The sequence below is a fragment of the Geotrypetes seraphini genome, chromosome 1 (assembly GCF_902459505.1).
Source record: "Geotrypetes seraphini chromosome 1, aGeoSer1.1, whole genome shotgun sequence".
Taxonomy (NCBI): domain Eukaryota; kingdom Metazoa; phylum Chordata; class Amphibia; order Gymnophiona; family Dermophiidae; genus Geotrypetes; species Geotrypetes seraphini.
Genome location: NC_047084.1, coordinates 303870117 through 303886249, shown reverse-complemented (window position 1 = coordinate 303886249; position 16133 = coordinate 303870117). Strand labels below are relative to the sequence as shown.

The following is a 16133-nucleotide window of genomic DNA, read 5'->3' as shown; positions in this document are numbered from 1 at the left end:
AACAAGTGAGTGTGAATTTACTCTGACAGAGCTTGCCCAGAGTAATCCAAACTCCAAGTAATATCACAGATTTTTTTTCAATCACTAAAATTTATGGTCATCTTTTATGTAACCTAGAAAAGGTTTTGTGTAAATTATTTCAGCTCATCTTTATAATGTTAGTACCATTATAAACTGTGAAATATGCAAAGATTAAAAAAAAAAAGAGAGCGAGAGAGAAGGATTACAAAACAAAAAAGGTTGGCAAAGAAGAGAATGTATAAAGAACCAGTGCAATTGTCAGGAGAGAAATTATAGAGGGTCAGACATAACATTTACAAGTGCATATAGATGAGGAGATTGTGAAGAGAAGAGTGTGGTCAAGACAAAAAGTGAGAGTAGAGAAGAAAGCAAAAGAAAGAACAAGAAAAATTATTTACAATGTTGGGAGAAAGAGAAAGTAGAATAGAAGATAAATAGTGAATATAAAGGAGACTGAGAGACTAGTAGAACAAGAGAGGCATGAGAAAACTGGAAAACAAAAAACAGACACTCTTAAGAAAGGTGGGAACACATAGAAAGGGAGTCTGCAAAAAAAGGCAGAGGGAAAGGGTATCGGTAAAGACATGGTGGTCCTGCATTTAGAAGTTGGATTTCCAAGATCAGCTTACCTTCATAATTTCCCCTCCATCCACTTTCATCAGCTTCTTCAGATTCTCTTTCAGTAGGATTGGATTTGAGCGCCATTTTAGCAAACCCAGCAGGTCCACTGCACGGAGAGGAATCAACCGTTAGCATGTTTTGTTCTCAACTGATAGTCCCTGCACAGCCACTGAATCAGACTTAGGTGCACACTCACTGCATGACCCCTGATTCATACTCAACTGTATAGTCACTGTATTGGAAACACATAGAAACCCAGGAGGGGGAGGGGGGGAGGTATACAGGAGATTGGATCCATAGGAGGGGATTGGTTCCAAGGGCGGGTTGCAAAATTGGAGCATCAAGGTGAGGGGGAGGGGTGGACAAACAGGACAACTGCCCAGAACCCCACAGCTCCAGGGCGCCCCATGGGTTGGGATGTCTTCCTTTCTCTTCATCCAGGGACGTAGCCCCCCCCCCCCTCTACCTTTTAAAATGGAAAGGTGTTGCTGGCATGGCAGTGATTTTCTAGTGCTGCTTGCAGATTAATTGTGAAAGTGGGTTTTAGCATAGGCCGGTGCGCTGAATACGCTGCGCTGCTCCTGATACTCATAGTGTTCCTATGAGCATTTGGAGAAGCAGAGCATTCAGCATGCTGGCCTGTGCTAAAAAACCGCCTCCATGGTTTTGTAAAAGATGAGGTTGGTGCGGTTCCCCTGCAGTGGTCTGCCCAAGCTGAAACAGGAAGTTGCATCAGAGAGGACAGACTGTGGCATGGAAACAGCGCCGAGGAATACATGAGAAGCGCTGGACAATTGTTGTCATATTGGTGGCCCCTTTGCATTTTAAAAGATGAGGGGGGCTTCAGAAAGAGATGGAGAGAAGAGAAAGACGGGGACCCCCTGGAGTAGCTGATTTTTAAATAAAGGAAGATATGCTGGATACGAGGGCATGTGGTAGACCTGGGAGGTGGGGAGGAAGGGAAGGAAAGAGGAGGAAGAGATGCTGGATGGAAGGGCATTCTGGGGGAGGGGCTGAGAGGAATTCAGGGGGAGGGGGCTGAGAGGAAAACTGGAAGCCTCCTCCTAAATTTCTGCAATTGGACCCAGCATGTCTAACACCAGCCCTGCTTATGGATATTCCTGTATGGTACAACATCCTCAGCTTTGGGCAAGGATGCTATTTTCAATCTGATTCAAGTCATACTTCAAAAAAAAGAACAGAAATTGTGGAAAATTCAAACTTCATTAATTGTAAATATTTTGCTGTAATGATAGTGGAATCATTGAACCTATAGGCGCCCTAGGCCCATATGCAACCTTCCTTACTCACTGGACCTGCTGCCTTTCCAGTATTGCCCCTATCTCTTTCTCACTTTCCCATCCACTGTTGTCCTCATTTCTTTTTCTCTCTCTGCTCCCCATCCAGTACTGCCCTACTCTCTCATTTACACTGGACCTATACTAGTAAACAAATATAAAAAATGTGCAGGACTTTGGCTCTCTGCATGCTGCTGTTGATTATTCTGATGGACCCCCTCCCCTCTGATCCACAACTTCCTCTTCTGGAAGAGGCAGAACTGGCAGAGGAAGCAGCAATGGCATGCAGAGAACTTCAGTCCCATAGGTCTTTGCTATTTGTTTACTACAGCCAGTCTGGTGGAGGTAACAACAGGAGTGAAGGAACAAAAGGTGTTGCATAGTGGTGGGTGAGGTAGAGATAGGGTTATCCAAAATGTCAATGGAAAAACCCTTTGTTCAAATCGGTTAAATCTCACTTAGCTGTGAACAACCCTATTTAGAGTTCTAATTGTACTCAAGAGCTCAAATACCCAAGACACTACTTATGATGGTTTTCGTGTCCTTACTGGGGTGAATTGTTCATCATTGGTCTTGTACAGGATTCATTTTTTGTATTCTATTGTGGTGGAATAATTCTTAATAAGAAGAACACTTAACTTAGGGCTTTAAGTTAACTACTCTTCTTATTAAAAATTATTCCACCACAATAGAATACAAAATTGTGTTAGTGTACAGCACTGTGTATGTCTAGTAGCGCTCTCGTAGACATGATTTAGTTATAGTAGGTGTATTAATGTTCTACTGCCCACTGCAGTGTTTACATAGAGAGGCCCTTGTTGTGTGATTTAGTGCTATTATGGTGTGGTAAATTGCTTTATATGTTTGAATAACTTTTGGGGAGTTTTCTGTTGTGCTGCATTTGTAAAGAAACATTGTACAGTTTAAAAATGTTTTGAAAAAGCATCTTTTTAGTTGAGGCATTCTATTAATGGTGGAAAGAAAGAATTTGTAATTCTGGCACTGTAGTTTGCTTTTGAGGAGATGGATGGGTTGTCTTTGTTTGTTTGATTTTATTATGTATGTATGTTAAGAACATACAAATAGCCTTACTGGGTCAGACCAATGGTCCATCAAACCCAGTAGCCCGTTCTCACGATGGCCAATCCAGGTCACTAATACCTGGCCAAAACCCAAGGAGTAGCAATATTCCATGTTACCGATCCAGGGCAAGCAGTGGCTTCCCCTATGTTATTCTCAATAACAGATTATGGGCTTTTCCTCCAGGGAATTGTCCAAACCTTTCTTAAAACTACGCTATCCGCTCTTACCACAGCCTCTGGCAATGCATTCCAGAGCTTCTGGCAATGTTATTTGTAATCTGCTCAGGTTTTGAGTAGACTAGAAATGTTTAAAATAAATAGATAAGTTTTGTGTTACTTCACACTGTTCCTAGTATTGGACTTTGGATTTAGCTCATACCTTTTTTCAGTTGCAGCTCAATGTTAGTTACATTCAGATACATCAGATATTTTCCTGTCCATGGAGGGCTTACAGTCTATTTGTGCCATGGACAATTAAAGATTAAATAACATATCCAAAATTTCAGGGTGTGGCAGTGGGATTTGAACCTTGACTTCCCTGGCCTCCCAGCCTGTTGCTCTAAGCATTAGGCAGCTGCTAATGCAGATGAAATATATTCCAAACATGTTTGCTAACTCAAAAAATAAACTAAATTGAAACATGATGACAGATAAAGGCCAAATGGCCCATCCAGTCTGCACCTCCACAGCATCCACTATCGCCTCCTCTCCCTAAGAGATTCCACATGGCTGTCGCATGCTATCTTGATTTCAGATACAGTCTTCATCTCCACCACCTTCACCAGGAGACTATTCCATGCATCTATCACCCTTTCAGTAATGAAATATATTCTTACATTACTCCTGACCCTCTAAACATAGAAATATGATGGCAGATAAAGGCCGAACGGCCCATCAAGACTGCCCTTCCACATCATCCACTATTTCCTCCTCTCCCTAAGAGATCCTACATGGCTGTCGCATGCTATCTTGATTTCAGATAATCTTCATCTCTACCACCTTCACCAGGAGACTATTCCACGCATCTACTACCCTTTCAGTAATGAAGTATATTCTTACATTACTCCTGAGCCTATCACCTCTTAACTTCATCCTATGTCCTCTCCTTCTGTTTTCCTTCATTTGAAAATGACTTACCTCTTGTACATTAACACCGTGGAGATATTTAAACATCTCTATCATATCCCCTCTCTCCCGTCTTTCTTCCAGAATATACATATTAAGTTCTCTAAGTCTGTCCCCCTGTGATTTATGACAAAGACCACTAACCCAATTTGTAGCAACCTTCTGGACCGACTCTATCCCATTTATATCTTTTTGAAGGTGGTTTCCAAAATTGCACATATTATTTCAAATGGGGCCTCAATAGCATTATCACCTCCATTTTCCTATTGTCCATTCCTCTCTGTATGCATCCAAATATCTTCCTGGCTTTGACCGTCTCCTTTTCAACCTGTTTTGCCACACTGAAATTATCAGACACAATCATCCCCAAGTCCCGCTCCTCTTCCATTCACAGAAGTTCTTCACCTCCTATACTATACCATTCCCCTGTATTTTTGCAGCCCAAGTGCATGACCTTGCACTTTTAGCATTAAATCTTAGTTGCCAATTACCAGACTATTCTTTAACCTACAGCAGATCCTTGTCTTCCTCTTTCTGCGATGTCTTGTAATTTATGAAGGCTAACCTTTTTCTGGTGGCCACTTGACAACCTACTTAAAATCTGATAGGCAAATCATTTTATAGGTGCTGTTCACCATAGCATTTATATTATAGAGCTGCTGAAACCACAGTTCACATGGCCAACAGGAAGATGCTTTATTGGAACAGGGCTGACTGGGAGTCAAGTATTAAAGTATCTGCATGTATTTCCAGAAAACTGCAAATATTGTTCTGTTTAATATATTGTATTGTTTTGGTGAATTATTTTGATTTTTGGACACATACTTCCTGGAGTATATTCACTAACTGAAATATGGCTTTATCTGTGCTAGAGCCAAATAAGGATTCCTTCCTTGTTGTGTTCAAAATGCCCTACTGTCCCTTTACTGCAGACATAGGTGTTGGCATCCCCCCTCCCCCCACACACATCCACTCCAAGGCTTTTAACTTGCTCTGTTCCATTCTGCCCTATTCCGTACTCTCACCCTAGCCCTCCCCCACTTTAGCTTCCCCATATAGTTGAGCCACTCACCACTTATGAACCTTCTGCCTGGCAGCTTTGGACAGGAAAAATATTAGTCCATATATTGATAAAAATCATTACTTAGTAGGGTTTCACTGGCTACTATAATGAAAGTCTATGAGAAACCTATTTCATTTGTATGGACTAAACTAAAACTAAACTAAACCTTAGGTTTGTATACCGCACCATCTCCACAAGCGTAGAGCTCGGCACGGTTTACAGGGTTAGGTTGAAAAGGAGCTACAATGAAGGGCTATAGGAAAGGAGCTAGGAAGATAAAGAAGGTCAGGGTACCAAAGAGCGGGAGGTGTTAGATTTTTGAAAAGAGCCAAGTTTTCAGGTGTTTGCGGAAGGATTGGAGGGAGCTTGAAATTCTGAGCGGGGATGTGAGGTTGTTCCAGAGATCTGTGGTTCTAAAGGGGAGGGAGGTTCCTAGTTTTCCTACGCGGGATATACCTTTTGCAGAGGGGAATGATAGTTTCAGTTTTTGGGAGGATCTAGTGGAATTAGGGTTAGAGGAGTTCCAGAAGAGTGGGATAACGGGAGGGAGGATGCCATGTAGAATCTTGAAAGCTAAACAGGCACATTTAAAGAGGACTCTGGAGTGAACTGGGAGCCAGTGAAGTTTGGACAGGAGTGGGGAGAGGTGGTCGAACTTGCCTTTAGCGAAAATAAGCTTGGCCGCGGCGTTCTGGATTAGCTGAAGTCTATGGAGTTTTTTTTTTTTAGTTAGGCTTAAATAGATGGAGTTGCAATAATCCAGTCTAGAGAGGATGGTGGATTGAACAAGGACGACGAAGTGAGAATGATGAAAGTACGATCTCACTTTCCTCAGCATATGAAGACTAAAGAAGCATTTTTTTTACCAAGAAGTTGAGGTGACGAGGAGACAATTTATTTTTTCTTGTACGGCACCGCAAACATGGAACGCCCTCCCTATTTCTTTACGGGAGGAGAAAGAACTTGGAAAATTTAAAACTGAGCTAAAAACCTTCCTTTTTAAAGATGCCTTTTCAACATAATTTTACGCTTCATGAATTATATTTTACTTGGTTATACCTGTTTTAACTATATCCCTTTTGTATTTTCCCTCAATGTTTCTTCTTTATTTTAAAAATTGTATTTCATCCCTCCTTTCCTTATGTTTATTAATGTTAAATTAAGAGTATTTAACCATTATTTAAATATTGTATGTATTGTAATGTATTATATTGTTGTTGTTTTGTTTTTTTTTTTAATTGTAAATTTAAAATGTACATCGCTTAGAATATTTGATTAAGCGATTGATCAAGTCATCTAATAAACTTGAAACTTGAGGTGGTCATTGAAGGAGAGAGAGGAGTCTATGATGATGCCAAGGACTTTGCTTGAAAACTCAAGCTGAAGAGTGGAGCCGGAAGATAATGGGATGGAGGTGGGTAAATGACCTAATATTGGGCCGAGCCAAAGTAGTTTTGTTTTGGGCTCATTCAATTTCATTTGTACAGAATGTGCCCAGGATTGAAGGTTCATTATACATGTGGATATGTTCTCAGCGAGGTTAGTGAGGTTCGAGTCGGTCTCAAGGAAGATGAGGATATCGTCAGCATAGGTGTAGAGAGTTTCCAGGGGGGATAGATGAAGGAGTTTCAAAGAGGACATGTAAATATTGAAAAGGATAGGAGAGAGAGGTGAGCCTTGCGGGACTCCACATATCAGCTTCCAGGGAGGGGATGAGGTACCGTTTATGTTAACGGTGTAGGAGTGTAAGCGTAGGAATTTCGAGAACCAGTCTAGGACTGTGGAACTTATGCCTATTTCATCTATGCCATGTATGGAGCTACCTTTCCCTGTTCATATCCCTTTCTAAGGTTTGGTCAGTAGAACCAAAACTTAGATTACCATGCTATAAACACACTTACCGTAATATGCGTAGAAATAGAGAAAAAGAAAAGAAGAAAAGAGACTATTCCCTGATATTCACTTGTGGCGGTCAGCATATTTCCACAGTAACATTCAGTTCCAGGCCATGTCCAGGCATCAGCACTAAATATCCCTGAATAATTTAGGCTGCCTGGAGCTTATGCAACCTGCTCAAAATTTGGCTGGGGTCACATAATATTTATGGGGCTCATAATCGAAAGAGAAAAATGTCCAAAAACCAGCCTAAGTCGGCACTTGGATGAACATTTCCCAAATACGTCCAAATACGGGTTTTGGACGTATTTAAAAATGACCTAGGCCTTCATAGTGCCGCTGAACGACCAAAACTAAACGGGGCGTTTCGGGAGGAGTGTCGAGGGTGGGAGTTGGGCGGGACGTGGGCCGGCTTAGACTTAGTCGTACAGCATGTATAACCGAAAGTTATACAGCCCACCTAAAGTCACCAGATAAGCACTGCAAACACATAAAACAGACCCCCACACACTACCCCAGTGATCACCGACCCACCTCCACCCCATAAAATTATTAATCACACCTTTAAAATTCAGCCTCCAGACCATCATCACCTGGCTGCCTGGCATAGGAAAGCCTAGTCGTCCAGCACAGAGGCAGCTTAAGTCATCTTGGAGGGGGGGGGTTAGGGACTCATGGAGAGGAGGAACCATGCCCATAAGTCCCTGTAATCACTGCATTGATATTGAAACATGTGCACTTCCCTATACACCCCAAAACCCTTTTTTACTGGCATATAAGTGGTTCCTGCAGCCATAAGGGCTATTGGGGTGGTAGATAAGTGGGTCTAGGGGAATCTGGAGATAGTTTTGGGGGGCTCACCATGACCTATATAGGAGCTGTAGCGAGGAGAAGCCATGGCACCCTTTTTGTTCACAGTAGTGCCCTGTAAGGTACCCCAGTATTTAGGTGCCACGTCTGGGTGTTCAGTCCATCACTTTGCAGACCCCTCTTATGTCCAATAGGGCTTGTTCTAGGCATTTTTGACTTGGACGAAAATGTGGTATAAAGATAGATGATTTAGCGGTTTGGATGATCAGATCGGCAGGATGTATAGTTAGACGATTTTCAAAAGTAAAAATATTTTGGATGTATTTTTCGAAAATGTGTCCTAGGCTGTTTTTTACTTTGGACGACTTGCAAGTTGGACGTAAACGGACTTAGACTTTCCTTTCGATTATGCCCCTCCACGTGTTTGCAGCTGTGGCCTGCCCAATATTTGGCTGGGGTACCACATAAGATTTATGTGGCCCCAGCTGAATATTGGGACGGTCACAAAAGTTTGTTTAAGAAAAAAATAAAACAAAAAGACAAAATCCCCTGCACCCCCCTTGCTGTACCCTCTCCTCATACACAGAATTACACACAAATTATGTACTATTATCTTTAAAACTTTAGAAAATAAGACTCCAGCATTTTTATTCAGACTACTTATTCCATATTCTGTTAAAAGAACTTTAAGATCGAGTGAACGGAACCTTTTATCAATTCCTACGTTAAAAGTAATTAATACAAGAAGACAATTTATCTTTTCATGTACAGCTCCCCAGGTCTGGAATGCGCTTCCCATGTTTTTACGGGAGGAGAAAGTGTTTGGGAAATTTAAAAGCGAATTAAAAACTTTTTTGTTTAAAGACGCATTTGCAAATTAATTAAATTTTATTACACAGTGTTATTCTAGTTAATTATTTTTTTACCCATTTTTAATCTCCTTATGTGTTTTCCCTGTATGTTCTTTCTTTACTATAAAAAAATGTATTTCTTTCCCTCTTACCCTTTGTTTACGTTATAATTGAAATTGTTTGTATTGTTGTTGTTTCCTTATATGTATATTTTATTGTACATCGCTTAGAATTCTGATTAAGCGATTTAACAAGCAACCTAATAAACTTGAAACTTGAAACTTGAAACTCATCCATGCCTCCTTTGCCCTCCCCCAATCAGCCTGTGAAAACAACACCCCCATCTCTACCACAATGTCAAGGTAGCCCCCAGGCCTACCTTTGTCTCTGGTAGCCAGCAGGGTAGGAGCACAGCCCTACATTCCTGCCCATTTGGCAGGTCTTCAATATGGCTGCTGCGACCTCTCATAGCATCTCACAGTACCCCTCATTCCAAAACTTCCTTTCAATTGAAAGAGACTTGCCTCTTGTGCATCTATGCCATGTAGGTATTTAAATATCTCTGAAATAAAGAGAGTGCACAAGCCTACAGAACTGGGACCGGAAAACTCTTTATTTGACCAAGACCCAACACTGTCAGTGTTTCAGCCCACGACCTGCATCAGGGATCTTTTAGAATTATCTTTTGCATGAAAGAAGTTCAGACGAAAGCCAGATGTGTACTGGTATAATATTATATTGGGTCAATTTGTTTGAGAAAGGTATCATGCAACAGATAATTCTAAAAGACCCCTGATGCAGGCAGGGGGCCGAAACACTAACAGTGTCGGGTCTTGGTCAAATAAAGAATTTCTGGTCCGAGTTTTGTAGGCTTGTGCACTCTCTTTGTGTCATTTGCCTTTTTGTGTATTTGTATATCCTTTTTGTGTTGGCATTTAAATAGCTCTATCATATCTTTCCTCTCCCATCTTTCTTCCACAGTATTGAGATCTTTAAGTCTGTCCTCATATGCTGTATAGTGAAGACCATTGACCATTTTAGTAACCATCCTCTGCACTGACTCCATCCTGTTTAAATCTTTTTGAAGTTATACTGTAGGTTTTTTTTTTTTAAATTATTTATTTATCAAATTTTTACATGTTTTAAATCAAGTATCGACTTGTACAGAAAGTTGAAGAAAAGCAGGAAAATAATACTCAAAAGTAAAATACATGGTAATCAAGTAAAATAAAATAAAATTTTTAGCTTAAATTCAGCTCAAGTCCTCAAAATTAGATCCAAGAAGGATAAGGCGGACTTAGTAACAAATACTAACAACTATCAAGTCAAATATTAGGAAAACAAGATCCCTTGGCTGAGGAAGGATATCATTATTCAAATGCACTTCACTTTGATTTTGATTTTCCTTCATCCAGCCGAGTTCCTACCACTGTAGTTTAATTGAAAACTCTATCAATCCATCATGTCCATGGATCTGATGGATACTGAACTTCGTTGAGTTTCAAAACTAATCTGTATACTAAGCGTCATAAATATGCCAGTTTTCAGTATCTGGACCTAATTTCTCAGCTTGAAATGTCAGTAGAGTCTATATTTATAGTAAATAAATAAACAAAAATAAAGATTTCCTATTATTGACCATAGTAAGACTCAATAATAGATGAACCAAAACTTTCCTGTCTATCCCTGGAGAAAAAAATTACATAAAAATAGGTTAAAATTTAAACTGAGAATGAAAAATCACATGAGAAGCGGGGATGCATAATTTAGAGAACAAGGTTTCGGAATATTTCACAGTATGGAATCACTTGAAGATCTGCTTCATTGTGATATCCCTGAAGGAGCAGCTACAATCTGTAAAACTGGCACCAGGCTTTCTAGCTGGCTGTATTCCTAATGCTTAATAAGATTTCTACTAGCAGAGTCAGGTTTGTGTTGGAAAGCAAATTTCTTGGATGCTTTAAATGAAGAAGGAAATAAAAAGTAATAAGAATACAAAAAACTATAACTTAAGTAGGTATTTAATTCAAACCTGCATTCAGAATGCTACCAGTTCCTGGGAGTCCCTTTGATAAATTAAAGAATTGTCTAATCCTAGGAACAATTATCTATAATAATAAAACCCTAAGCGCGCATGCGCACTCCTACCTGCATGATCCATGATCTGTATATCCATGGCAGGCAGGAGTGTGCATGCGCGCTACTGGCAGATAGCACGGACCTCCCTGCTCTCCAGCTCCTCCAGGCATCAAGCGGCAGTCCTCCATCCAGTCCACCGAAGGGCTCTTCTGTCTGCCCTCCTCTTCTAAAAAGCCTACTGAGGATCACGGCTTTAGTGAACCTCGCAGGCCACTCTGCACCTCAGTAGCATGTTCCCTCTGATGCACCGGATCGCGTCAGGGGGAACGTGCTACCGAGATGCATAGCACCTATGAGGTTCGTTACAGCCAGCCGCGATCCTCAGCAGGCTTTTTTTGATTGTATATTGCTCTCTCTCTCTCTTTCTTCGGGGCAGACACGAACGACCAGGAAGAGCAGGAAAAGGGTGCTGCTGGACAGGGGGAGCAGGGAATAGGTGCTGCTGGACAGTGAGGGGAAGTAACAGGCAGGGAGGCCTACTGCTGGACAGGGGGAGCAGGGAAGATGTGCTGTTAGATAGGGGGAGCAGGAAAGAGGTGCTACTGGACAGGGAGGGAAGATAGCAGGAATGGAGGCCTACTGCTGGACAGGGGAAGCAGGGAAGAGGTGCTGTTAGACAGGGGGGAGGTAAAAGGAAGGGAGAAGGCCTACTGCTGGACAGGGGGAACAGGGAAGAGGTGCTGTTAGACAGTGGGGGGGGAGGTAAAAGGAAGGGAGAAGGGCTGCTGCTGGACAGGGGGAGCAAGAAAGAGGTGCTTTTGGATGCGGGGGAGGTAATAGGAAGGGAGAAGGGCTACTGCTGAACAGGGGGAGCAGGCAAGGGGTGGTGGTGGACAGCCGAGGAAAGAGAGAGACAGAAACAAAGAAAGAAAGACAGAAAGCGGCCAAGCAGAGAGAAAGAGAAAGAAAGACAGACACACATCTATTCTAGCACCCGTTAATGTAACGGGCTTAAATACTAGTATAACATATAGCACTCCATATATATCTCTTTTTCCTCTGTCTCTTCTCTTTCTACTTCTCTTTCTTTTGCAAAACACATGTAAAGTTGAGACTGAATGTGTCCTTTTTTAATACCATCTCTCCTATGGTTGTGGAGATTGATGGGGGATGGAGGGGGATGAGGAGAAATTCCTTTAGAGCTCTAGTAAACAAACCCTGCAAAAACCAAACATATTCTAGACCTATATAGAAAATCTGTCTTAGTAATAGCAATAGAAACTGAAATTGAAGATACCAGAATACACATTTCTCAAAAATGACATATTACAATTAGAAAAAAACAAACATTTTTCTACCTTTGTTGTCTGCACATTGCTTTTGTTTCAGTTTCTCTTTTCTGCTTTCCTCTTTTTTTATCTTCTCTCTGTCCCTATTTCTAACCTCCCTCAAGATTCACCATCTGCCTTCTTAGAAGTGGCATAGCCACAGGAGGATCTTGGAGGACCCATCACTTTGGGCTCACCCTCCAAAAACTTCAGTACCTTAAATAGCTGGTGGAGATGCTCAAGCCCCACTAACTGAAGAGCTCCATAGCCTGAACCTCCTCTGGTATAAGAAAGTCAGCGACATGTTTTCTATCTGCTGAGGCCATAACTCCTCATGCATACTCTGTTCACAAGCATGAACTGAGCATGTACAAGGAGTACCAGCATTGATGGCTGGAAAGCACACTGCCAACTTCTTTGCCTAGGGGAGGTTTGGACCACATAGCTCTTTAGCTGTCTGGGCTTGGGCATCGTCACAAGCAAGGGTAAAAGTTTTAACAGATGAGGGGACAGAGAAAGCAGAGAGGAATGGGTGGTCCTTCCAATCTTCCCCAGGTCCTCCCACCAAAAATGGGATGCTACTATGGCTCTGCTTCTCAGTGTTTCTATGCCCTCTCCACATTCAGCATCCCCATTCTGTGTCCTTATCCCTTCCCTTGTGTGCAACACTACCCCTCTGTGACCCCATCCCTATGCTACCTCCATGCCTAGCATCTCTTCTCCCTCCCCAGGTCTAGCTTCTCCTCTCTATTTTCCCTTCCTCCTGTACTCCCCACCCCGCATCTTTTGGTCCCTCTATTGGTCCAATGTATCTTTCCCTCTTTCTCTCTCCTCTTTGATTCCCTTTCTCCAGGTCTTGCATTTCTTCCCATCTCTCTCTATCTCCCCCTTTCCTCTGCTTCCCGTCCCCCAAGTCCAGCACCATTCACCATCCTCTTTGCTCCAGGTATCTCTCTCTTCACTCTGTTCCCCCTGTTCCTGCACCTATCTTTCTCTTCCCTTTTGCACTCTCCCTCTCCCTCCCTAAGTCCAACATTTCACCCCCTCTCTCCTCCCCCCCCTCACATGGGTCCAGCATCTTTCTATCACTTCTCCCCTCCTCAGTGAATGTCTGGTATCTCTTCAGCCCCCCACAGCCCCTGCCAATCTGACATCTCTCTAGCACCCTCCCTCCACTGATCAGACTTATCTCCATCCCCACCTCCCTGCCAGTTTAGCATTTCTCCAGCCCCCACCTCAACGCCAATCCTCCAAATGCACAGCAGGTTACCAGCAGAGACAGCATCTAGCAGGGTGGTCCTATAAGGACTGTTCCTCTGCCAAGTCCATTTTCTTCTGATGTAACTTCCTGTGGGTAGGACTTAGCAGAGGAAAAGTCTTGATGGGGCCAACTAGACAGGGGCAGCGTTTTTTCAGGTCTAGTATTTTTTTTCAGGCCTGGATCACCCCACTCCTGAAGAAAAGCCTGGTTATTTTGAGTACCAGCACCTTTTTTGCTAGAAAAAATGTACCGGTTATGCTCTACAGCAAATGGAGTTTCCCTCCCCACCCTTCAAAAAAAGTAAACATACCATTCTGGGTGAGTTTAGTAGAGCTGACCAATGTTGAAATCTGGAAGCTGTCTCTGGTGCAGATCGCCATGCCTGCTGTGGTCCCACTCACTCGAAAGGAAGAGCCAGAAAGGGCCTTGGCCTCCATTAGGCTTCTTATTGAAGGCAAGCTCAAGTATGACTTCACATCCTCTAGTTTTCTATTGTCACCCTAAATCAAGAAAGTAGCATTACTACCAGGGTGTTTGAAATGTAGCACTTTTTCTCTCTGACATTTAGTGAACATAATTCTCCTGTACAATGGATCTCTCTGGGCTCATGAAGCCTGTTTGCAATTTTAGTTGTAAGTGTGTGATCTTGCTGATTGCTGACTTTCCTATTTTAAATGGAATTCATTTGCTGAATCTTCTTTTTAGTTTGTATGTACACTGCTTTGGCCTGTGATTTTCAGAAAAGGCAGTATAGAAAATGTAAATAAACAAACAACAGTTGTGCTTGCGTGAGACTCCATGGGTTGAATTCTGTATAGGACGCCCAGTCTCAGAAGCCACCTAAGTGGCTTTTGAGAATCGCACACCTGCGTCCTACATAGAATTGTGTCTCTAATCATGGACAGATGCCTAAGCCCACCTAACACCACGATTTTCTAACTGGCATCCATGTTAGAAGCGCCAGTTAGAGAATCGGGTTGCCGCTGAGCTGATCGTGGCAAGGGAATCTCCCTGCTGTGATCAGTTTATTGGCTGCGGCAGGGAACTTGTCCCTCCATGAAGACTACCGGCAGGAGGGATACCTATTCCTCCTGCCAGATCTCCCAAAGTCGCCCCCCCCCACTCCCGAATGTCTGTGGCAGGAGGAGTGTCCAATTTCTCCTGATGCCACCCCACCGAGACATCCATCAGCAGGAGGGATGCCAGTCTCTCCTGCTGGAACCTCCTACCCCCCAAAGATCATTGGCAGGAGAGATGCCCAGTCCCTCCTGCCGGACCCCCTCACCCCCCCCCCCCCCCCCCGAGACATTCTCCAGCACCCAGACCACACCAGTACCTTCTTTAGTTGACCGGCTGGAGGGCTGCTTACTCCCTCTTGCCGGAAGGCCCACCTCCACTGAATGGTGAACCTTCCCCTTCCCAATGCATAGTGGGATGCACCGGGGAGCAGTATAATGACCTGATTTGCCCAGGCGCTTAAGGCCTCTCCCATATGAGGGGCCTTAGGCACCTGAGCCAACCAGAATCTTAGGCCTCTCTCCCAGTGCATTCTGGGATGCACTGGGAGTGGCCTAGGACTCCGATTGGCCAGATTCTTTAGGACATTTCCATGGGGTAGCTAAGGGATCTGACCAATTGGAATCCTGGACCACTCCCAGTGCATCCCAGAATGCACTGGGAGAGAGGCCTAAGATTCTAGTTGACCCAGGTGCCTAAGGCCCCTCCTATGGGAGTAGTCTAAAGAATCTGGCCAATGTTTCTCAGAGACAACAGCACATATTTTCAATTTTAGTATCAGATATTAGCACATTTCCTTGAATTATCTGTGATTGAAGACTTTGAACACATGTTTACTGTTGTATCAGCAGCATACAGACTCATGGTGCAGGCCCACTTTGGCCAAAACACGATTGTGTCGAGTCATAAAGGAAATTGAACGTCTATCAGTCACCTTTGTTGTTTGTTTTCTGCTTTCACATTTGTGAAGGGATTATCTCCCGTTTTCAGTGCCATTTTTTCACACATAATCAAGCTTGTGAAACTGCGGGTTAGTACTTCAGCTTGCACATTTACACATGCCCATGTTCATCCCATCTCTTATTTCCCACCTCCAGGTCATGAAGCTTATAAAATATTGGATCTTCACCTTATATACCATCAGATCGTGCTCTCCATCCCGTAATGTCGTGCCATCAGGTTTCATCAGTTTCACAAATGCCATGGCAAAGTTCTTTTCTCCTTTGTCTTTAGCTATAAAATGGATCAAAATACACATTAGAATACAGCAAAGATAGAATGGCATAGAGCTTTAGTCATCACTCCCAGTCCTCGAGGGCCATTATTGGGTCAGGTTTCAGAACTGCATTAATGAATATGCATGACAGAGATTTGCATACAGTGGAGGTAGTAGGCATGAATATCTCACTCATGCATATTCATTAGGGGTATTCTGAAAACTTGACCCATATATAGCCCTTGAAGGGTAACAATTCTTATGAAAGCCAACTGGTTTGTCATATATAGAGTTTATCAATAGCAAAATGACAGTCCAAAGAGATGATCCAGACTTACCTTTTGAAGGATTAGAAAAGGTTTTGTTTCCTTAAAAATGTGGAAGTGTACCTCTTCTTTTCTTTTCATTAGAGACCAATTCAATGCAGATTTTAGCACATCCAATGACTTAGTGACAAATGCTAAA

The 16133-nt window shown here is 42.7% G+C and overlaps 1 protein-coding gene across 1 annotated transcript in view; it reads right to left on the bottom strand.

Annotated features, from left to right (window-relative positions):
* The window catches only part of LOC117365127 (dedicator of cytokinesis protein 2-like), a 1549644-nt gene that overhangs the window by 1260647 nt on the left and 272864 nt on the right, over positions 1 to 16133 (bottom strand). Inside the window, exons 17-19 of the mRNA XM_033955120.1 lie at positions 15582 to 15685; positions 13746 to 13935; positions 651 to 748 (exon numbers count right to left, since the gene is read on the bottom strand). Of these exons, the coding sequence (XP_033811011.1) occupies positions 651 to 748; positions 13746 to 13935; positions 15582 to 15685 (392 nt within the window). The remainder of the gene's footprint in view (positions 1 to 650; positions 749 to 13745; positions 13936 to 15581; positions 15686 to 16133) is intronic.